General features: G+C 34.5%; 1 protein-coding gene across 11 annotated transcripts in view; it reads right to left on the reverse strand.

Annotated features, from left to right (window-relative positions):
• The window catches only part of OSBPL9 (oxysterol binding protein like 9), a 172,351-nt gene that overhangs the window by 48,110 nt on the left and 100,659 nt on the right, over window positions 1–23,582 (reverse strand). For 4 of the 11 annotated variants that reach the window (XM_036256505.1, XM_036256507.1, XM_036256512.1 and 1 more), the window contains 6 exons: window positions 17,044–17,127; window positions 11,205–11,300; window positions 10,383–10,430; window positions 9,380–9,409; window positions 8,493–8,543; window positions 1,301–1,339 (listed from right to left, as the gene is read on the reverse strand). In XM_036256505.1, the coding sequence (XP_036112398.1) occupies window positions 1,301–1,339; window positions 8,493–8,543; window positions 9,380–9,409; window positions 10,383–10,430; window positions 11,205–11,300; window positions 17,044–17,127 (348 nt within the window). Of the gene's footprint in view, window positions 1–1,300; window positions 1,340–8,492; window positions 8,544–9,379; window positions 9,410–10,382; window positions 10,431–11,204; window positions 11,301–17,043; window positions 17,128–23,582 lie in introns of those variants that run through there. The other 7 variants (XM_036256511.1, XM_036256508.1, XM_036256515.1 and 4 more) reach the window with 4 other exon arrangements.

A 23,582-nucleotide genomic window follows, 5' to 3' on the forward strand; every position in this document is an offset into this window, starting at 1 on the left:
TCCCGGTCAGGGCACATGCCGGGGCTGTGGACTCAATCCCCAGTAGGAGGTACGCAGGAAGCAGGAGATCAATGTTTCTCTTCTTACATTTATGTTTCTATCTCTTTCTCTTTCTCTTACAAAAAAAAAAAAAATTCAATAAAAACATTAAAAAAAAAAAAGAAAAGTAATCGCCAACATATTTTCCTTAGGGTCTTTGGGGACCATGAAATGCTAGACAACATATACAGTCTTTTTCCATGAGGCTTACAAACTTATTTGATATCTCAGGAAGAAATTATTTTATATCATATTTATATCACATAACTGTATTATATTACCATGGCTCAACTCTGAACTCATATTGTGAAAAGAGAAAAATTCTTATGTGTTTAATTCAAATTTTAAAATGTTTCTCTTATCTCTGCTTTCTTAAGAAATATGCAAAGATCATGGATATTTAACTTATTTTTTTAATTTTAACCCAAATATAAAGATAACATGCTTTTAAGTACAATCATGAGATGGTTTTGAAGACCCCAGATTTCAGACAAGCTGTTATTTGTAAAGTCTTAGGACAAAAAAAAAAAGACTGCTTCAGAAACATAATCTGAACAAAAGTCACTCAATTACCATAAAACTAGGGTAGTTCAAACTATAAACCTTCAAGCTCTAATTTTTATTTCCAGCTGGGAACAATAACATTTTCTTTTTAGAGAGAAAATTGAATATAAAGGAAGAGTAAAAAGCCAAGGAGGAGTAAAGATTAAGAAAATATCTGTAAATCAAAAAATTCACATTCCAACAAAAATGCAGTATATGCCACAGTAACAATGCTAGTTAACACAATACAAAAACAAACAAAAAAAACCCTCAAAATAAAAGATGAGAAAATAACAGAAACCTATAAACATATTTAAATAGATTAATATGTTTCAACATTCCCCTCCCCCTCTGCTTTCATCTGAGAACAAAGAAGTTGACAAGAAATGTAGCATTGTGAGTTATGCCTTATTTAGTCATAAAAGCTGCATATTCATACCATGATTAATCCTTCATGTTAACACATGCAAAGTGATTCAATCTGGACCAACACTTAGAAAAATTTTAAGGTCAACATTTCCCCTCCAAATGATTGCTAAAAGATGGCCAGTTTTAGGAGCTCAAGGAAAATTGCAAAAGTCAACAACAAAAAGCAATGAGTAGGTGGAAAAGAAGAGTTTGCGTTGAAAAGGAAGTAGAAATTCAGGCTTCTCCTGACATAACTGGTTATAATGCTCTGCAGAAGTAAAGGGAAACAAAAAGATTAGATTAAACTTACTATAATTCCATCTGCGTGCTTCTCGGCATTACACTGGTCCTTAAGGAGAAATGTTAAAAATATTAACTTCATTCTCTCATTTAAGCAACTCCTTGTGTACTTTCTTCCCTACTAAGAAAGCTTATTTTACCAGGTAAGTAACAATGTTAGAAAACTATTTTTCTGCTTCCATTAATATTTCAATTCCATTGTACATTCCTAGCCAAACAATTTTATCACTGGCTACACAACAATCAACACCAACAACAAGGCAATTATTTTTCCATACAAGCATTTAATTAAGTTTGTTGTAGAAATATCCTATTGAACTGTTAATATATACTGCAGATACACTAATTTAGAATTGAAGACAAAACTTCTGGGTTCAATTTTGTAGTAAGTTCCCCAAACTCTTTCTGCACTTCAAAGGTACGACAATTGTGTACCCTTAAAAACTCAGGATAGACAGACACCTTTTCCATATTCCGATTGCTGGCTCAAGAATTATACTAATACTTTTCTAAATAGATTATCTGATTTTTGGTTCAGTAAACATAATCATTATATTCATGGAATGATGATATAGGGGCTAACACTTACTACCTGGCAGGAATTTTCCATATTAATTCATCTAGTCCATCAACAACTCTACTAGGTAGTTACTATCTTATCCTTGAGGTACTTGAGAAGATGGTGGTGGAAAGTTACCAATATATTACTGTTCCTATAACTATAATCCATCTAGTGGTATTACTCAGACAATATATTTAACTTTAAATAAAACTAATGAAAGTTTTAACTCCATACTATCAGGAAGTTTTCAAGTGTTAATAGAAACTAATATTTGGTCTTGGTTTTAAACATAATGGCCAAGTTTCATCTCATTTATTGATAACTTTTTCTTTCTTTAATTACTGAGCTTACTCAGAAATCTATATATTGAAGGATCAAGCAAGAGCAATTTAAAGGTTTGGGGATGCTTTTATTTATTTATTTTAAGTGCATGTGCAGAAAAGAATTCACACAGCAGGCTGAAATAGCTATCCTCAGTAAAGCCTACCTGTGAAGTTGGCTTTTTTTGGCTGGTATCTAGGAAAATGGATTTCAGGAGGGTTCCTACCAGCAAACAATATGGTTTATTCTGAACATCTGCTTTCCTTCTGGAAGTCTAGAATCTTGGTAAATGCTAAGTAGAGAGTGCTTACATGACAAGCCTCCAATAGGAACTTTGGGTGTTGAAAAAAAAAAACAAACAAAAAAAAACATGTAACACCTTGGGTTGTTGAGTCCCTGATGAGCTTCCCTGTTGCTATGCCTCCACTAGAAGACTCTTGGAAGCTCATGCCTGGCTTCCTCTGGATTTTGCCCCATGTGGTTATTACCTCTGCTGAGTTTGCTATAATAAATTGTAGCTTTGGGGATGACTATATGCTGTGTCCTGTGAGTCCTCCAAGCGAATCACCAAACTAGGGTGGTCTTGGGAACCTCCTTGGGACACAGTGCATAACTTTTGTATATCTGAGAATAACTGCATTTTACTATTTACATAAATTCACGGTGGGATTTCTCCCTTTATTTGCACAACTGAATTAACTATATACTTAGAATATCCAAAGTTTCAGAAAGTCTTAATAGAATCAGTTGAAAATAAACAGTTGAGAACTGAACAGAAAAAAATTTGCTTTCGTGTTCAGATGATATTTTAATTTACTTTTAACTTTTCCCTATTAATTTCTAAACATTAAAAACAAATTTTTCCAAAGGACTTCTTAGTGATATTACATACATGTAGTAGATTAACTTTTCAAAAAATGGACCTAACATGAAGAGTTTATGCACCCTCCCCTTGAACCCAGGTGGGCCTTTGTAACTGTCTCTACTAAGTAGAGCAGAAGTGACTTCCGAGACTAGGTCATGGAAATACCACAACCTTCTACCTTGTTTTCTTAGAATCCAGCCACCACACTGTGAGACAGCCCAAGTGGTGATGAATAGGACTATATGGAGAAGAACCCAGGCCCCTAGCCACTTTCCCAGGTAGATGAGTGAATCATCTTGAAAATGGATCCTCTGCCTCCCTCCACCCCCTCAATCAAGCCAACATAGGTGACATTGCATAAAGCCAAAACAAGTCTTGAGGCCTAACCAAACTGCAGATTTGTGAACAAAACAAATTATTGTTGCTATTTTAAGACACTCAGTTTTGGGGTGGTGTTATGCAGCAAAACATCACTCATATATTATATTACATTATCTAAGAAAACCACCACTTCTTATTCTAATTCTGATATAATTTTAAAAACACTTAAATATCTGACCAGCCCCCCCACCCCAACATTCTTGATTAATAATGCACACTATTTACAGGTTATTTTTAAATTGGGGTCTGTAATTTTTGTTACTAATATGGTTTTTTAATACAGAGTCAAATCTAAATAAACCCACAGACTATTACATGCCTTACTACCCGCCCATCCATTGCCATAATGAACTTTAGGGATTTTGTTCTATTACTTAAAAAGGTTTACACTCATCCCGCCCATCCACCTCGTTCCACTTTTTTTGTTGTTGTTGTTTGTTTTGTAAGTAAATCACAAATTACCTTATTGTGGTCAACTAAAGCTAAATCTCAAGTATTACTGAACCAGAAATTCAAATGAATTCAATGCGAATCATGCTAATGAAACAGAAAAATGATCTAATGCTACTTCCACTTAAATGATAAATTATAAGTGCCTCAATCCTTAATACAATGGTTGTTCTCTTGGCTGAGATCTAGAAGTATGATAGTGAACAAAAACATCAGCAACACATAATTTGGGAAGACTATTGATCAGAATTATAGACTCCAGTATTTTTAAAACCATGCCTACCAAAAAAAAAAAATATACAAAATATATTCTAATATATTCTCATCTTTCTAACGAGGCAATATAATCTAGTGAAAACTTAATTATTACTTATAAATTTACTATATGAAACAAAAAACAGACATGATGAAAGAAAATTTCTAACTCAAGTTCAATGAGATTCAACAAATGCAGCTGGGACAACTGAATATCCACCGGCCAAAGGAAAAAAGAATGTGACCCCCCCACCCCCCACCACAAAGATTAACTCAAAGTGGATAATAGACCTAAATGTAAGAGCTAAAACTATAAAACTCTTAGAAGAAAACAAAGGAATAAATCCTAGTGATCTTGGATTAGGCAATGATTTCTAAATAAGCCACCAAAGGCATAAGCAATATAAGACTGATAAGTTAGACTTCATCAAAATTTAAAAATTGCATGCTTCTAGGGACAGCTATATCAAGAAAGTGAAAGACAACTCAGACTTGAAGAAATTTGTAAATCATGAATCTGATAAGGACTTGTATCCAGAATATGTAAAATCATTCTCACAACTCAATAAAATAAACAACTCAACTAAAAAAATGGAAAAAATTTGAATAGACATTTATCCAAAGAAGATGTATGAATGTTAATAAGCAATGAAAAGATGCTCAACATTATTATTTTGTATGGAATGCAAATGAAAACCACAATGAGACACCACCACAATGGCTGTAATAAAAAAGACAATCATAAATGTTGGTGAGAATGTGGACAAAATGGAACCCTTATACAGTGCAAGTAGGAAAATAAAATGGTATAGCTGCTTCAGGAAACAGTGTAAGAGTTTCTTAAGAAGTTATATAGAGTTACCATATGACTTAGAAACACCACTCTTGGGTATATACTTAACAGAAATGAAAATATACGTCCATACAAAAACATTATAAGCAAATATTCACAACAGCAGTATTTATAATGGCCCCAAAGTGAAAACAACCCAATTATTCATCAAGTGAAATATTCATCAATGAAATATTATTCAGCAACAAAAAGGAATTAAGTCCTGACACATGTGTGAACCTTGAAAAGGTTATGCTAAGTGAAAAAAGCCAGTTATGAAGAACTATATATTTTATGATCCTAATTATATGAAATGTCCAGAATAGGCAAATCTAGAGAGAGAAAATAGATCAGTGGTTTCCAGGGATTGGAAGAAGCACGGGACAAGGGTAGTGAGAGGTATAGGGAATGAATATTTAACAAGTATGGTATTTCTTTTGAGAGAAATAAAAATGTGCTAAAATTAGATTATGGTGATGGTTGCACAACTTTGTAAATACACTAAAAATCATTAAAGTGTACACTTTAAATTAGTGAACTTTATGGTATATAAATTATATATTAATAAACCTGTTTTTAAAAAAGTATGACAAGAAATTAATAAATATATACTAGTGAAAATAAGTCTATGAAGAAAAATGTTCTGGGGAGAGAACCTAGGATGTAAGGACAATTACATCCCAGGTTCAGCCTACAGTTCAAATACAGTCTACAGTATCTATGGACAGACAACTAAGTTCTGAAAGGATAATCTAGACCTGTGCTGTCCAGTTTGGTAGCCACTCAGTCACATGTGGTTATTGAGCATGTTCAAAGTGTAAAGCACACCCAGGATATTCAAGACTTGATGCAAACAAAAAAAACAAGAAAGACTTATTAATGAATTTTTACATTGATAACGTGTTAAAATAGTAATATTTTGGTTATACTAGGTTAAATAAATTACATTAATAAAATTAATTTTACTTGCTTATATGAATTGTGACACATGGTCATATAAACTAATCTTGATGAAGAGCTGGTTAAGTCCCCAGCTGTAGGAGCCTCCCAGATAATCCTTGCTCTGCTCTCTTCCCCTGCCCCTCACTTCCCCTGTGGTTCCCTAGGAGTGGAACACTAGCCGTTTCTCTATATATGGTATAAGGAAGAATGAAGTCTTCTGAGATAACGCAGCCTACCTGAAATTCTCACTAAATGAGCTGTGTATAGGCTTTGTTACATAGTAGAATCACCCAGAAATGTAAAACTCCCAATGTCCAGGTGATACCCCATACCAATAACAATAGAATATGTGAGAGGGGGAGCCAGGTATCAGAACAGTGATTCCAATGTGCAGCAAAATGTTTGGGAACCAATGCATTAATCATTTAGGTAGGAAGAGGCTTCTGGGAGTGATAATTAAAATGAGCTTAAACTTCTACCTACAGCATGCTGCCTCTAAGCTGCTAATACTAAATTGACCCAAAACAATAAAAGTATCAAATAAGCTATCTTCTTATATCTGGGTCTCAGATGGCAATATATTTCTCTCAAAGTAGCTGATTCCAATTTTCATTATCCTACCTGAAGAATAGTCCTCCAAAGTAGCTGTATCAATTTATATTCCCATCAGTATTAGATGGAAGTTCTCCTACTTAAAAAAAAAATTTTTTTTTAATCCTCACTCAAGGACATTTTTGCATTCATCTTTTAGATAGAGCAAAAGGGGGGGGGAGGGTAAGGGGGGGAAGAGAGAGAGAAACATCGATGTGAGAGATACACATCGACTGACTGCCACCCACACAACCCCAACCGGGCTGGGGACAAACTGCAACCAAGGTACGTGCCCTTAGCAGGAACCAAACCTGGGTCTCTCTGGACCGCAGGCCAACGCTCTAACCACTGAGCCAAACTGGCCGGGGCGGAAGTTCTCCTATTTTTACCAACATGGCATGTCATTTTAAGTTTTATGCCCTCCTAAACATTTAAAATTTAACAGACACTTCTCTAGGACTTGTTATATGCCTGGTATGAAGAACATTACAAATACAAATTCATTTACATCTCACACCATCAGTAAGAGTACAGGTACTTTTATCATCCACATTTAATTAAATTAATTTATTTATTTGTCAATCCTCACCCAAGAATATTTTTCCATTGATTTTTAGAGTGGAAGGGAGGGAGGGAGGGGAGGGGGGGAGGGAGAGAGGGAAACACTGATGTGAGAGAGACACACTGACTGGTTGCCTCCCGCACAATCCCAACCAGGGCCAGGGATGGAACCTGCGACCCAGGTATATGCCCTTGACTGGGAATTGAACCCGAGACCCTTTGGGCCAAGGGCTGACGCTCTAACCACTGAGCCAAACTGGCCAGGGCATCGTTCACATTTTATATAGGAGGAGACCAAAGCACAGAGAGGATGAATAAACTTGCTCATGTGGTGAAACAAGGATTCAAACCCAGACAGTCTGGCTCCAGAGTCCATGCACCTAACGATAATATAATGCTGCCTTTCATTATTATTTAAAAACTCTATATCTTAATCACAATTTAACTGATCAGAGTTACCCAAAGATTAATTTATAAGCAGATCACGACAGCACAACCGAGAGGTGGCTAAACAAAAATTCACAGACATAGTGAAAATACTAAACCATGCAACCATTAAAAATTATGTATTAGAAAAATTCATTCAGAATTCACAATTATTTATCAGGCCCCAACTATAAGCAGGCAACCATTCTAGGCACTGAGAAGAAAGTGGTATTATGGATAATACAGTGGTAGTATGGACAATAATTCAAAGTATATTTTATTTCATGAATACAGAACAGTAATTAAATTAGTGATTCCTTAATGTACTTTAGGATCAGAAAAAAATCTGTAACAGTTTAAAAAAATATCTTGATTATATTTCTTCATTATAAATGATAAAAAGAAGTCTACTGAAATTTAATTCCTTTCCTTTCTAAAAATAAATTTCTGTTAAAGGTATTGTAAATATGTCCCCATTTCAAGCAGGATAATGAATAAAAGGGAAAGAAGGGGTGAGTCATGCAAATGCTCCCTTCCTTCCCAGCCACCATCAGAAATTACCTTCACAAAATAAGGCACATGCTGATAGGTAACATCCAAACACAATAGTTGTTGCATAGTACCAGGATCCCCACAATACAATTTACTATAGAAAGGTATACATTTCAGAAATGACTTTTTTTGGCTATTAAAGAAAAATGCCATTATAATTTTTTTTTATCCTCACCCGAGGACATTTTTGCATTAATCTTCAGATAGAGCAGGAGGGAGAATGGGAGGAAGAGACAGAGAGAGAGAAACATGGATGTGAGAGACACACATCGACTGGCTGCCACCCACACGACCCCAACTGGGCCAGGGACAAACTGCAACCGAGATACATGCCCTTAGTGGGAACAAAACCCAGGACTCTCTGGTCCACAGGCCAATGCTCTAACCACTGAGCGAACCTGCCAGGGCCATTATAATTTTTAAATGTCATTAAATGAAAGTAATCAAAAGCAAAATTTACTTACTTTAGCAATCTGCAGCAACACAATGCAGTGTTTAATTGATTCTACCATACTCTATAAAAACAAAACACTGATTTTAGGTTCTTGCCCCAGATAAAATGGTCATACAGTGTTAAAGCTTAATATATAAAAATGAGTTAAAATTTATAGGGTTTAGGTCTATACTACACAAGAAACACCCTTTCTGGATCTCCAGAGGGTTATTAGCAATTCTACAAATTGTTAAGGAATGACATAAAAAAAAAAGTTAATTTATATTGAATAATATCTAAATGATTTTCAACACTTCAAACTGAATTAACTTCCAAATTCTTAGATCAATCCCACTGTGAACTTTTAAAACATCCATTCAAGAATTTAGGGAATTATGGAGAGTAAATGATCCTATCAAAGTATTGGTGAACCTGAAATAGTATTTTGCCTGTTTTTAAATGCTTTTATCAAAATGCAAATCTTATTAGTAGCCCATTATATATGTCAGAAAGCCAAGACATCAGAAAACTCGAATCACAATATATTTACATTTTACAAAAGAGAATATATATTGTTGCATAGATGACACCTATTATCCAAGGATCTCAAATAGACTATACCAGGGAAAAGTAAAATGGCACACAAAGTCAATTTCAATTAGAGGAATTACTCTATTCATTTAAATTCCTTTAGAAAATACAATTCTATTTTTAAAAATGTATCATTATTTGTTGAAAGTATTACAGATGTCCCTCCTTTTTCTCCCACATTGACTTCCCTACTCTACCCCACCAAAGGCTTAGTTAGCCTTTACCAAACTAAGTTGCTCTTATTAATAACAGAAGCAGCTTAAAATATAAATACATTATAAAGTACTTTCTAGTGCAAAGCCAGAGTTTATTAAACACATAACTTACATTTGTTGTCTCTTTGAGAGTTTCAATTTTCTGTGAAAAATAACAAGTTTAAACAGAAATAATCAGAAGCACAAAGAGATGTTGTTTTTTTACTGGTTAGTCATTTAATTCAAAGAATTTTAGCAAAATATACTCATTACTCTTGAGTGCAGGCAGGTTGGGAAAGTACTTTTGGTTATACTTTTTTTTTTTTTTTTTTTAATTTATTTAAATTAAAAATTCAGACATTTTACGAATTATATCCTCAAATAAAATTCAAGTGAATCCATTAATAACTCTTAAGAATATAAAATTCTTATTCCTTCCTGAAATAAATTCTTTCTAAAGATTCACTATGTGATTTCAAAATGCTTATTTTAGAATCATCTTAAACTTTGCTAAGTTGTCTAAAACGAAGAATGGAAGGTGAGCTAAACAAGTTACTACTCTAACCAAGTATAAAAGAGCCAAATGCAAGACTATGGTCAACAGAAATGGAAAAAAATAAATAAAGCTGCATCAGGAAATGTAGTCAAGGAGAGAAAAAAATGTAAATTAAAAAAAGAAAACAATATTCAAACTACAAAGTAGCTGTCAGAAATACAAAGAGGGAAGGATAGTAGCAGAACTAGAATTAAAGCAACACTTGTTTTATTTCCTCATGTGTGGCTCCTTGTCTATTCTGAAAATTCTTGCTAGTTGGTTTATTATTTAAAGTGACCATGTGTAAATTTAATAACTTTCTACTTCAACATATGATAACTGAAGAGGAAACAACTTACTCCTAGGAAGGTGGTACTTACAAAAAGGGTATAATTAAAATTTCATACACTACCCTTTTGTTTAGTTATGAAACCATAACAAAAATTCACCAGAAAACTCCCCTTAAAGTCTATGTGGCAGTAGTATCATAATAGGTCAATAGCAGGCAAATAACACTGAGGCCCTTCTATTATTTCTCCAAAAGGTTCTTGGATTAAAAAAAAAAAAAAAAGTAAGTCAAAATCATGATTATGGAAGTTACCTTTCTCTGTTCATCATCTTTGCAGTTTTGAAGTTTGTCATCAAAAAGCTACAAGATTAAAAAAAATAATAATTATAGAACCAATCCCCTTTACTACACTGTGCATATTTATTAAACGTAGAAAAGCAAAGTTTAGTTCTTATACAGATTTCCTCCAGGGATGATTAATATGTATTTTCAAGATAATGTGTATTTTTTCCAAGGCATAGTATCAAGTCAAATTCTACTGAATTATTTTAAACAGTCAGGATCAATTACACTGGTGGAATCACAAGCAAAACATATGACTTGAACTTAAAATGATCAATTCAAACCTAAGTTTTTTCTACTTTGTCATCCAAGTTTATCAACATTCCTGTTTGCTCCGAGGACCTTTGGTTGTAATTAATTTTAAAGTAGAAATTGAAGGAGACAATTTCAGTAATGATAAAGGAAGTAGAGAATCACCTCTCCCCAATCCTCGAGTCCCCAAATGGAAAAAACCAGGCTTTAGAAATAGAGCCACTTAAAGTTTACCAGTTTCACAGAATTTCAAGACAGAATGTGAATCTAATCGTCTTATTTGCTTCTAATTAGGTCTAGATCTTTACCTTTTTAATGACCAAAAGAATCCATTATGTACATACACTACTTACCAATATTATTAGAGATAAATATCTTTGAATTAAGTAACTCAGATCTTTCAGTAAGTCGGCTTTAAAAATTACTGAAGAACCACATGAGTTGTAAATTAATATCAGATCAATAACCATTTTTATTCAAAATCAAGCTCAATAACACTTGCTACTTTATATCAGTTCAATATATAAATGAATGCCATACCTTTAATTGTTCTATCAAGATTTGCAGGTAAGCATCAGCCTCTGTAAGTTTCTTATCAAAGTCTTGGACACTAGGAACAAATCCCGAATCCAAACCCTGGAGAAAAAGAAACATTTTTTAATTAATCTAGCAGTACCCAAGCAATATTTAATAGTATAAAAGATACTTCATCATTCATACATGACATTTCAATTTTTAAAATAAATATAGTAGTTTTATACAAATAATATATCTGTTTAAATTATCTAAATTCCCCAAGTACGGTGGTACATCAATCTCCCTTATGAACTTCTAGCTCTATTCCTTTGTCATCAATTACCATGTGCTGGTGCTCAAGTTAGGATTCACCCTTTTTCTTCAGAATCACTTTTTTTTCTCCCCAAAGCCTCATAATGGCTCCCAGTCACCTCCAGAGCAACAGTAATTAAGCTAAAGGAACATACACAAAACCACCTAGATTACCTCCTATTTTCCCTCTACTTTTTGTTCAATCCATTCCTCCAGTGCTTTCATCTTAAATTTCACATTCTTACTATTTAGTTCTCCAGCTCCCTAACCCACTTCAATAGTTCTGATGTTTTCCTCCTCCCCTATTAAAAGAAAAAGTAACCCCTAAATTCTTACTTTTTCTAAGAAGAGGGCCCTCTCTAAGTGAAAGTGACAACACTTCTGTCTTAATCAAGTTCCCTATTCACTTTCACCCTTGGCTTAAACACTACACTCTGGACATGGTGTTAATGCTTATTTATTTAGAGGGCCCACTTACTTCTCAGTTTAACAGTCTGGCATTTGCATGTCCTACTTTTTGTACACTAAAAATTTTAAGCTCCAAGAGCATGGGATTCCTATACTTTAACTCTACTTACTCAAAAGAGAAACTTTTGAGTTCTTAATCATCTCTGATTAAAAAACACATCAATCCTGGGTGTAAAAAATAAAACAGAGATTGAAAAAGACTACCAGCTTGCCATATTTGCCCAGATGTCATGCAATTAAACTGGGAAATAAGGGTTGAGAACTACTTATGTCACAATCTAACCCAGCCACAAAACTCTGTACTATATGGGTGAAATATAGTGGTTCAACATACTATATTTCTCACTTGTCATATCTTCCCTGCCTTTGGGCAACAAATGCTGATCATTTTCACATCCCATTTTAGTAAACTGAGATCAGAGTTCATTTTTTATTATACTAATTTCTCATCTTTGCATAACACTTTTCCATGACTAAAGCACTTTCACATTATCTCAAGCACCAGATTGAGATGGTATATTACGGAAGATAACAATTGACTGGCAAACCTGGTTTCTAATTGCAGTGCAGCCACTAACAAGGTATTGTGTCTCTCTAAAATGCCGTTTTCTTACCTGTCAAATACAGGCGTCCTCCTCCTACTAATATTAATGTGGCAGCTACTACCTCTACTAAGGACCTACAGTTACTAACACTATCAATTACTAGTATTACTATTGTTGCTCTTCTAAACTAAAATTGTTTTTTCTTTACTGATTTTAGAGAGAGAGGAAGTGAGAGGGAGAGAGAGATAGAAACATCGATGAGAGAGAACATCGATGGGCCCCCACTGGGGATCAGGCCCACAACCTGGGCACGTGTCCTGACCAGGAATCAAACTGGCGACCTCTTGGTGCATGGGTCAATGCTCAACCACTGAGCCATACTGGCCAGACTAAACTAAAATTTAAATTCTGAATCAATATATTAAAAACATTAGTCCTTTATTCCATGAAAAAAATCAACTTATCTTGTAATGCATTTTCTTTTTCAAATTCAAAGGCAATAAAACTGCCTATATATTTTTTTACATACATGCTTATATTTTTATATACATGTAAAGAAACTGCTTGAAATGAGCACTGAAAAACAAAAACCTCTTTCCGCCCTGGCCGATTTGGCTCAGCAGTTAGAGCGTCGGCCTGCAGTCCAGAGAGACCCGGGTTCAGTTCCCGCTAAGGGCGCGTACCTGGGTTACAGTTTGTCCCCAGCCCTGGTTGGGTCGTGCGGGTGGCAGCCACTCGATGTGTCCCTTTCGTGTCGATGTTTCTCTCTCTCCTCCTCTCTCTCCCTCCCACTCTATCTGAATACAAAATGAAAACATGTCAAGTGAGGGAAAAAAAACACACACACAAAAAACTCTTTCCAATGAGAGATGTCATGTATAAAAACAAAGTGTAAGAAAAAAAAATAAACAATGTATGCAAAATCCAAATATATTTATAAAATTATGGCTAAATATCTTCATTTTAAAAGATAACTCAAGCCCGGCCAGTGTGGCTCAGTGGTTTAGTGTCGACCCATGCATCAAGAGGTCGCCGGCTGAATTCCCAGTCAGGGCACATGCCCAGATTGTGGGCCCAATCCCCAGTGGGGAGCATCTGGGAGGTGGCTGGTCGATGTTCTCTCTCATCGATGTTTCTATCTCTCTCCCCTTTCTCCTCTCTCTGAAATCAATAAAGAAAAAAAAAATTTTTTTAAGATAAAAAATTTCCTATTAGAAACATTTACTATGTGCAATATTAGAATAACAGATGTGGACAGAAAGGATAAATCCATCACATTTCAGAGATACTATAGCACTGTTCTAAGAAAGGAGTAATTTATTTCCATGTTACTGTACCAAAAAAAAAAGAAAAAATAGAAGGACTGCCCTGGCTTGTATTTTGTTTTATTTTGTTTCACAGAACAATATTCTTGCTAAAGATTAAAAAGGTCAATGGCATACTCATAAATGATTATAAGGTACAGCATGTTAAAGAGAGAAAAAGTGATTTCTAAGAATTTCCACTTTTCTGAATCCACTTAGAACTACCATTATAAAAATCTAATCAACATACCTTTTTGAACAAATCACCATTGACTAAAATTCTTCTAGTCAATACACAGAAACAAATTAGATTTAAATTACTGAGATAGGAAACCCATATTAATTAATTCTTCAAAAACAACCCTGTGATGTTGCTATAATCACATGAACTTCACCTTGGCCCTTTTCTCAGACCTGCCTCTAGATAGTCTTCCATAATATCACAACATTCCTGTACCCTTAGAATAAACTCCACACAGCATAACATCCAAGTCAAAGACCTACTCAGCAATTCATCCTTCTTTATGTAGTGTATGAAAAGAGATTTATTACAGTAACTAGCTTAAAATCCCAGAACTGGCCTAAACTCCCTTGCACAGTAATCCATAAATCTTTGGTGTACTTAAAAAGAAAATGTACATGTATAGTTGCCCATCTGCAATCAATAAAACATGTACATCAATAACACGGACAAGCAATTATCATAAATAATTTTCTCAAATCTAGAATACACTAGAGGAAATACAAGTTTTCTCTATATATTGTAATTTATAGTACATAGAATCCAAGCCACCTAGTCCAACCTCCCACTCAGATAAGTTACTTTTGTAATACCTTTAAAAGTCATGTAATCTTTGCTTGAGTATCTAAAGAAGATAAGGAACTTATTACCTACTAACAAACTTTTTCATAAAAATTCCCTAAAGTCATAACTATTCCTCTTTCCATTCAACATTTACATATAAGGCACTACACTTATTCATATCCTTTTAAATGAAGTGATGTTTTAAAATAGATCATAAGCCCAGCCTGTATGATAATTTTAAAAATAAAAAATTTAGCCCGGCTAGTGTAGTTCAGTGGTTGAGCATCAACTCATGCACCAAGAGGTCACCAGTTCAATTCCTGGTCAGGGCACATTCCCCGGTTGTGGGCCAAATCCCTGGTGGGGGGCATGCACGAGGCAGCCAATCAATGTCCTCTCTCATCGATGTTTCTATTTCTCTCCCTTCCTCCCTCTCTAAAATCAATAAAGAAAAAATATTTTTTAATCAAATCAAATCAAATAGATCATAAAAACAGAATACAGTCCTTTACTATGTTGAGAGAGGTCTGTCCATCTTTGAAAAGAACTCAAAACATGGCAGACCTTTAAGACAAAGTGTGATTTCATACTTCTTACAGTAGCTCTTGAGAACAAGCAGGTCGAGAGTCAAACAAATATACTTTCTAGTACTCTACTTACCTTATCTAACATCTATCATATTTTATCGTAAATATTTAATTAGCTGAGTTCTTTAAAGGATAAGCTCTATGAGGGCAGGAAGTGTACCATTCAGCATTACACCCCCCAGGGCCAGCTCAGTGTTGAATAAATGTTGTGGCACTGACTTTTGCCGTGGTACCCATCACCTTCATGGCCACCTCTATTTAGCCTTTCTGTTCTCGTTCTCCTTCCCTTTTTCTACTTCTTTACTCCCTTCTTCATATCTTTCTTTCCTTCTCACTTGTCTATGTCCTTCAGTAGTAACTGAAGTGGTTTTATAGCATTTCTGGCACTCAGAACCCAATAGGTTGCTGCTCCCCAATTTATCATATTGATGAGCCACAGTTCTAACTTGATGATTTCTGTCTGAATTCATTTAGAGTTTAAATTAAATACAACTATTATATAGAATTAAAGACAAAATGGTCTGTGATATGAAAGAAGTTAAATTAGAAGAACCGCAATAGAATCAAACCTAAATTAACCATAAAATAAGAAATCTATGTAAAGAAAAAATGTTACTTATGTGACAAATATACTAAACCAAAACAGGCTCTAGTTTTCAAGAGTACTTTGCTAATAAAAAAATCTCAATTGCATATATAAAGTCAGGAAGAGTAACACATGATTTTATATCAGGATCTATATACCCAATTTAAAATAAATACAGAGACAGACACATCTGGCCCAATTTAAGAGGAATTTCAAAAATAATATCAAGACTAGTAGAAAAATATCATACTGCCTCAAAACTGTATATAAGTACTTATGTTAAACAGCATCACTTTTCTCAGAAGGCACTTCAAAGCTAACAAATGTCACCAAAAGTAAATGAATTATTATTAATAACTTGTGTTAGGACATTAACTACTATTTATACTTTATACATACACATAACTGAATACATCACTCCCATTAAAAAGAAGAGTATCCCAAGGGATGTCCTTAAAACTGTCTGAAGTACACATGAATTGCAGTTGCTTTGGGGAGACTCTCTTATTAAAACTAAAACAGTACAGGAGGAATTTCTGAGACAGAGTAAGAACTTCTAATGTAATTCCTGAAGAAAGAGGAAGAGTAATGAACAGTGGAGGTAACGGTGATAAAAGGTGGTTTAAGGTCTTCTGAGGTCGGAATCAGGAAATAAGAAACTTATGGGTAATCTGAGGAACTGAAAAGAATAGTACAACAGGAGGGGCTATGGCTGAATAATAACACTGTAAAAAGAAATTCACAAATGATTAATTATTTTCCTATCAAATATTATTTCACAGCAAAACTAAGGACTAAGTACCCTACCTATATTCAGTGCCTTCTCTTAAACAGGACAAAATTATTATACAATAAAAATATGTAGATATATATTGCAAAAATACAAAAGGAAAATATATTAGAAATAGAGACATTACTCCATGTAAGTCTCATAGAAAAGCTCAGAATAACAATATATTATCAGTAGAATTGTAAAATGAAGTAACAGCTTAAAATTTAACAAAGAAACCCCCCACAAGAAACAAGTTAAGTCTCCAAATGAAAAATAAATGGCATGAATTCACACAAAAGTAGATGATTGTTCAAAATTAGCAAAGCACATATCCTATAATTAAAATAATGAAAATTTTGCAGAAATATAATTTTGATTAAAATATAAGAGTATCTGGAAAGTTTACGTTCACAATTAGCAGTTTGAGATGACATGCATCACAGATACACTTTCATCCAATGAAAGAAGTATAGGGCATACTTACAATTGAATCACTTACAATTATTTTTGAAAATTCAAGAACTGGAGAGATACCAGAAGACTGGAAAAAAGCAAGTGTGGTACTGATCTTCCATAAAGGTAAGGAAAAAAGAGAATAGAAAGTTACCATGCTGTGAGTCTGACATCAATAATTAAGTAAAGGAACAGTAAGAGAAAAATCTGTAATTATACAGAGGAAAGGTAGGTACATGAACAGCAAATGGCAAGTTGAAAAAAAAAAAAAAAAAAAAGAATGCCAAATTTAATGGCTTTTCTGTTCCTTAGAAATTTTCTAGCAAATTAAGTTTTTTGAGAAAAGACACCATTCTGTTTTCTTACCAAATGATTTAAAAGTTGGCTTAATGATATATTTTTTAAAAGTATATTAAAGAAACCAAAAATACTGTAATAAGATCATGATTTTATGGGGGGGGGTGTACTAATCTGTAATTTCCTTGGATTACTGAAAATTTGGAAACACTTCAGCTAAAGAAAGAACAGGATTTAGAGGTACAGAGAAGTTTTAAGGGTAAAAATTTCTCCCTGTTTTTAATCCTAAAGAATACTCAACTATTGATTAATTTGGAGTTAAGATTATCAATTCAAAAATGTCCATACAATTGAGCCTATTATCAAACTTCTCCATTGTATCTTCAGGAAGATATTTTCCATTTAAATCAATGTCCTGATAATCTAAGGCTCCAAATTAATAGGTTCTTTTTAGTAAAAGTGGTAGCTATAGCTTTCTTACCAACAACTGCTAGGTAATCCAAGAATGCCCTAAAAATTAAGGTCTTTTTCCCTAGTTCCGATTCACTCTGGATGCATAATATATATTAAAATATTTTTCAAAGTATTAGGTTCTCTGCTATATGCTTTACAAGTTTTCTCACTTCATTATCACAAAACAGTAAGGTAAATAGTAAGGTAGAGAGATATTAATCTATTTCTTTTTAAGTGCTTACCCAAAATCATCCAGCTTGGATTTTATTTTTTTTAATTGGAATTTCAACCTAGTCCCTGGATTTCAAATCCATTACACTTATCTATTAAATCACAATGATATTTGAAAAGAATTAATAGCATAAGAGCATTAAAATGGAATCTAAAAATTGTCCAAAAGAGCTTGATATAGTGAAAATGAGCATAAGCTTTAAGGTTAGGACTGATCTAGTTTTAAATCCTGAATCTTCAGCTTCCTAACCAATTACCTGTATAATCTGGCCAAGTTATTTTCTCCATCTCCACTTTCCCACTAAAGATGGGAATAATAATAAACCACTCAAGGTTGTTAGAAAGATGAAATGAAAAAATATGTGTAAAGTAACATAATAGTAGGTATTTTACTTCCTCTTCATAATTTGAAATCTTAACCAAGATTCACCACTGCAACCCAGGCCTTAAAGTGGTACCTGACATATAGAAGGAAGAATTCAATGAATATTTGATGGATAAAAACAAAATAAACTAATATCTAAATAGTATCATATACAAAGACACAATTTTAATTGAGATCTACAATCAAGAAAAGGAATAAGTATTAATTTTATTTAACATTCCTAAAAAAAAAGAAAAACAGTAATCAAAAAGGTATGAGCAACAGATAAAAGTCTTGGACAACAAATCAGTAAAAAAGTTCCATATGAGATGTTCAGAAAAGTATTATCCTTGAATCACAAAAGGTAAACTATACTTAATTACTACCTTAGTGACAAAGAGTCAAATAATATTATGAAAGTCTTTTTCTATAATAATAATCCGATTTTTGAAAATCTGTTAGTTCTTTGATAAGGAGAATCATTTTTATCTTTAAATTTATAAAGAAAATTGTTTATGCATTATATGCATAATATTAAGTTTCTGTTTTAAAAATACCACAAAACAAATCTGAATTGATCACATAATTGAGACAAAAAAGAACTGCTTTGTCAAACAGGAATCAGTTACAGACTCCAGTGCCAAAATTCATGAACTTTAATCAAAACTTTCAGCACTACTGCTTACTCTTTATGATCTCTTCATCTAATACTGACACTGTTCTGCAACCCTATGACTTACAGAACAAAACACTAATACTGATTCCATAACATGATTTGGTGACTCAACTGCACACACACAAAAAATCTGGAAGCCCTGGCCGGTTTGGCTCAGCAGTTAGAGCGTGGGCCCGCAGACCAGAGAGACCCGGGTTTGGTTCCCACTAAGGGCACGTAACTTGGCTGCAGTTTGTCCCCTGCCCCGATTGGGGTCATGTGGGTGGTTGGGGTCATGAGGGTGGCAACCACTTGATGTGTCTCTCTCGCATCAATGTTTCTCTCTCTTCCTCCATCAAGATGAATGCAAAAAATGTCCTCAGGTGAGGATTTAAAAAAAAAAAAAATCTGGAATTAGTACCATATCCCTCTATTTTTTTTCTTAGCCTCATCTGAGGACATTTTTGCATTTATGTTCAGATAGAGAGGGAGGAAGAGAGAGAGAGAAACATCGATGTGAGAGAGTTGGGGCCGGGGACAAACTGCAACAGAGGTACTTGACCTTAGCAGCAACCAAACTCAGGACTCTCTGGTCTGTGGGCCAATGCTCTCAATGCTGAGCCAAACCAGCCAAGGCCCATTTCCTTCTATTTAAATCAATGACAGCTTGTCCTTCCCAAAAGCCTCTCCCAATTTATTTAATAAAGTCATATAAAAAGTTATTGTCAAAACTATATAAAATAAAAACTTGAAGTTTATACATAGGATGACCATATATCCTGTTGTCTCAGCAAAATTACTAGCAACCTCCTTACTCTCAAAAGTGCCCCAGTTTGGCCAAAAAATTATATGGTTTATAAAGGATGTAACTAGCATTTTAGAGATATAAATGTCTGGAAGGCATATAAATTGCTTAAGAGGTTTCAGAATGCAGCAAATTACTTAAAATTAAACATGAATTTATAGGCTCTGAATGTAGAAAGCAAACAGAAATCAGACATAAGAATTCAAGTCAATTAACATTAACTAAGTGCTTACCTTATGCTAGATAAGTGGAGATATGAGTAACAGAGAAGTTACATTTAAAAAAAAAACTATTTTATTCACAGAGACACACATACTAACACACACACACTGAAATAAAACACATGAAACAAATATATTATTCCTGGGGAGTGGGACTGAGGGAAAGGGGGCATTTGAGACAGGGGTTCTTTTAGTTGTTTATTAAAAAATAAGACAACATGACTGTATAAGTATAAATTTATTTATTTTAATTCAAATTCTAAACCTTTATGTAAAAATATATTCAGAAACTGTACAGATAAATATATTTAAAAATTTTTTTATAACTTTTAGCTTGCAAATTTGTCAGCATTATTCTTTTAATATTAACTACAAAATGCCAAAATATCTTAAGAAAGTAAATTTGGCAATGCTAAAGCTGCTCAGATTCACCATTCTAAGCAAAATAAAATGTAGCATGACAAATGTATATCATTTACAGACAAAGCACAAACTAGCAAAAAAGCACTTAAAAACCAGCAATCACCACTATACTAGAATAAATGCTGAGAAGAAAAATAGCCAGTAAAACAGAACCCTAAAATTTCCCCACATCCTTCCCACTAATTACATGATCATGACTCAACATTCAAGAAAGCAAATTCATAAAAAACAAAAATACCTCCTACATCATTCCCAACAAAGCACTGTTTGACCACGTGATTGATATTGGTAGTCAGTTAAAGCTTTTCTTTTCACACATTAGTTGGTTAGGTTACCAGTAATATCTTTTGTAAAAGTCATAGGTTAAATCATTTCATAATTTAAATAAACTCTGAGTGGCTTACCAGTGTGAGATGGGAAAAATACATTCTTCCTCTCTCCAACCCCAGATTACTGCCTCTCATTCAGCTTAACAGTATTTTGGAAAGTAAAAAGTCTCAGTATTTATAGAGGTCCACCAAAAACAAAAGTTTTCGCCCTGGCTGGTTTGGCGCAGCGGTTGGAGCGTCGGCCTGCGGTATTGCGAGACCCGGGTTCGGTTCCCGCTAAGGGCACGTATCTCGGTTGCAGTTTGTCCCCGGCCCTGGTTGGTCGTGTGGTGGCAGCCACTCGATGTGTCCCTTTCACATCGATGTTTCTCTCTCTCTCTCTTCCTCTCTCTCCCTCCCGCTCTATCTGAACAAAAAAATGGAAAAATGTCCTCAGGTGAGGATAAAAAAAGTTTTGGGTAAGTTTCCTGAAAATTTGCTCTATGAATATCTAGAAGAAATTCACATTAAACATGAATCCTTAAACTGAGTGTTTCGTAGTTCAAGTTTTGAAATAACTGCAGAATTCTCATTCATAGCATAATCCTTGTTGAAAATTTGATTATGTTTTCAAAAATAAAACTTCACCCTGGCCGGTTCAGCTCAGCGGTTAGAGCGTCCGCTTGCGGTCCAGAGAGACCCAGGTTCGGTTCCCACTAAGGGTGCGTACCTCGGTCGCAGTTTGTCCCTGGCCCTGACTGGGTTGTGCGGGTGGCAACCACTTGATGTGTCCCCTTCACGTCGATGTTTCTCTCTCTCTCTCCCCCTCTTACTCTATCTGAACAAAAAATAAAAAAATGTCCTCAGGTGAGGATTAAAAAAATTAATAAATAAAAAATAAAACCTCATATATTCCTTTAACAAAACTGGACCTCTCTGTATAGAAAAATATCATATAGAAAATTAACACTCAAGGGAGCTAAATGATCAACTAGTCAGACCAACAGACAGTCGCACACAAAACCACCAAACAAAATAGAGCAAAAACAATAACCATGAAATAAAAAGAATAAATTCTATAATTGGTTTGGCATTTATCCTTTAAAAATTATATATCAAAACAGTTTTTGTATATCTGATTTTAGTTGACAGTAAATATCAAAGAGAGGGAAACAGGTTCAGTTATTGCTAAAACTGTTTAAAAGTGTAATACAAAATTACCCTGACTTTTTTGTTGTTAATCCTCACCCAAGGATATTTTTCCATTGATTTTTAGATAGAATGGAAGGGAATGGGGGAGGAAGAGAGAGAGAAAGAAAAATCGATGTGAGAGAGACACATCTATTGGTTACCTCCTGCACAACCCCCAATAGGGCCAGGGATTGAAACTGCAACCCAGGCACAGTACCCTGGACTGGGAATCAAACCTGAGCCCCTTTGGTCGTCCGGCCAATGTTCTAATCGCTAAGCCAACCCTGCCAAGGCTACCCTGATTTACTTTAATTGTTGTCAGAAATCTATCAGGATGGTCTAAAATATGACTAGAATATATGCCCATGAGCACAGGACTTTGTTTTGTTCTCTACTATACGCCCTAGACTAGTGTACTTGGCTTGTAGCAAGTTCTCAAAAACAATGTTATAAGTGAATGAAATAAGAAATTCTGAAGTGTGCCTACTAGTTGGCATTTAAACATAAAAAGTAATCAAAGTACAAGAAGTTCTTGCAGATCATAGACTATTCATGAAAAAAATCACAAATAACTCATTTAGTTATTAAAAAGGATTTATTTTATAATTATAGATGTTGAATTTTTTTAAGGCTAATTAAAAGTCTTTAAGAAAAAGCCCTGGCTGGTTTGGCTCAGCGGTTGGAGTGTTGGCCTGTAGACCAAAGAGTCGTGGGTTTGATTCTGGTCAAGGGCATGTACCTTGGTTTCAGTTCAGTTCCGGCCCTGGTCGGGCAGGAGGCAACCAATTGATGTGCCTCTCTCATATGGATGTTTCTCTCTCTCACTCACTCTGTACGAAGATAAATGGAAAAAAAAAAAATCCTCAATCGAGGATTAAAAAAAAAAGGTTTTAGGAAAAAAAATGAGAAATTGAATAGGAGGGAAGACATTGCACTATAGAGGCAGTATAAGAAGCAAGACTCAGCAATGACAACTAACTTGTCCCTCTGAGAACTCCTTCTCTAATGCCAAATCTTCTCATTAGCACTGTTTTACACATACTAACTACTCTGAGCTTAGAGTTCAGCATTACAATGACTTACTGAGTGGGAATCTCTTATGACTATGTACCTTCTGCATGATTTGGGGATGCCAACATGAAATAGATACAGACCCTACCCTAAGAAGTTTCAAATCTATCAGAGGAGATAACATCTGTCCACCAGTAACTGATTCAAGCATGGTAAAATAAGTGTTATGAGAAAGGTACTAAGGAGAAAGTTAGGGGAAATGAGCAAGGTTTCACAGAGGTAATATTTTAGAATGCAGGATTTAAACAGAGACGGGGAGGGGGATAGAATTACAGCAGTGGACCCCGCTGGAAACAGCATAATCATGATGGGATGCCTGACCTTCTTTTTAATGAAAATGACTAGCGAGATGAGGGCAAGGTTAAGGAAACTAACAAGCCATGCTGAAGTACCCAGAAATTAGGAAAGGCAGGGAAGCCTTCACAGCCCCAAATTGAATGAACAAGGAAGGAAACAATGTTACAATGGATCAATCAGAGGAGTTACTCAAGTTATAAGAAATAGCCACTGCTATAAAAGCATCAAATCAGAAAAGGAGCAAGAATATTAAC

This window comes from Molossus molossus, unplaced genomic scaffold, assembly GCF_014108415.1.
Source record: "Molossus molossus isolate mMolMol1 unplaced genomic scaffold, mMolMol1.p scaffold_m16_p_12, whole genome shotgun sequence".
Taxonomy (NCBI): Eukaryota; Metazoa; Chordata; class Mammalia; order Chiroptera; family Molossidae; genus Molossus; species Molossus molossus.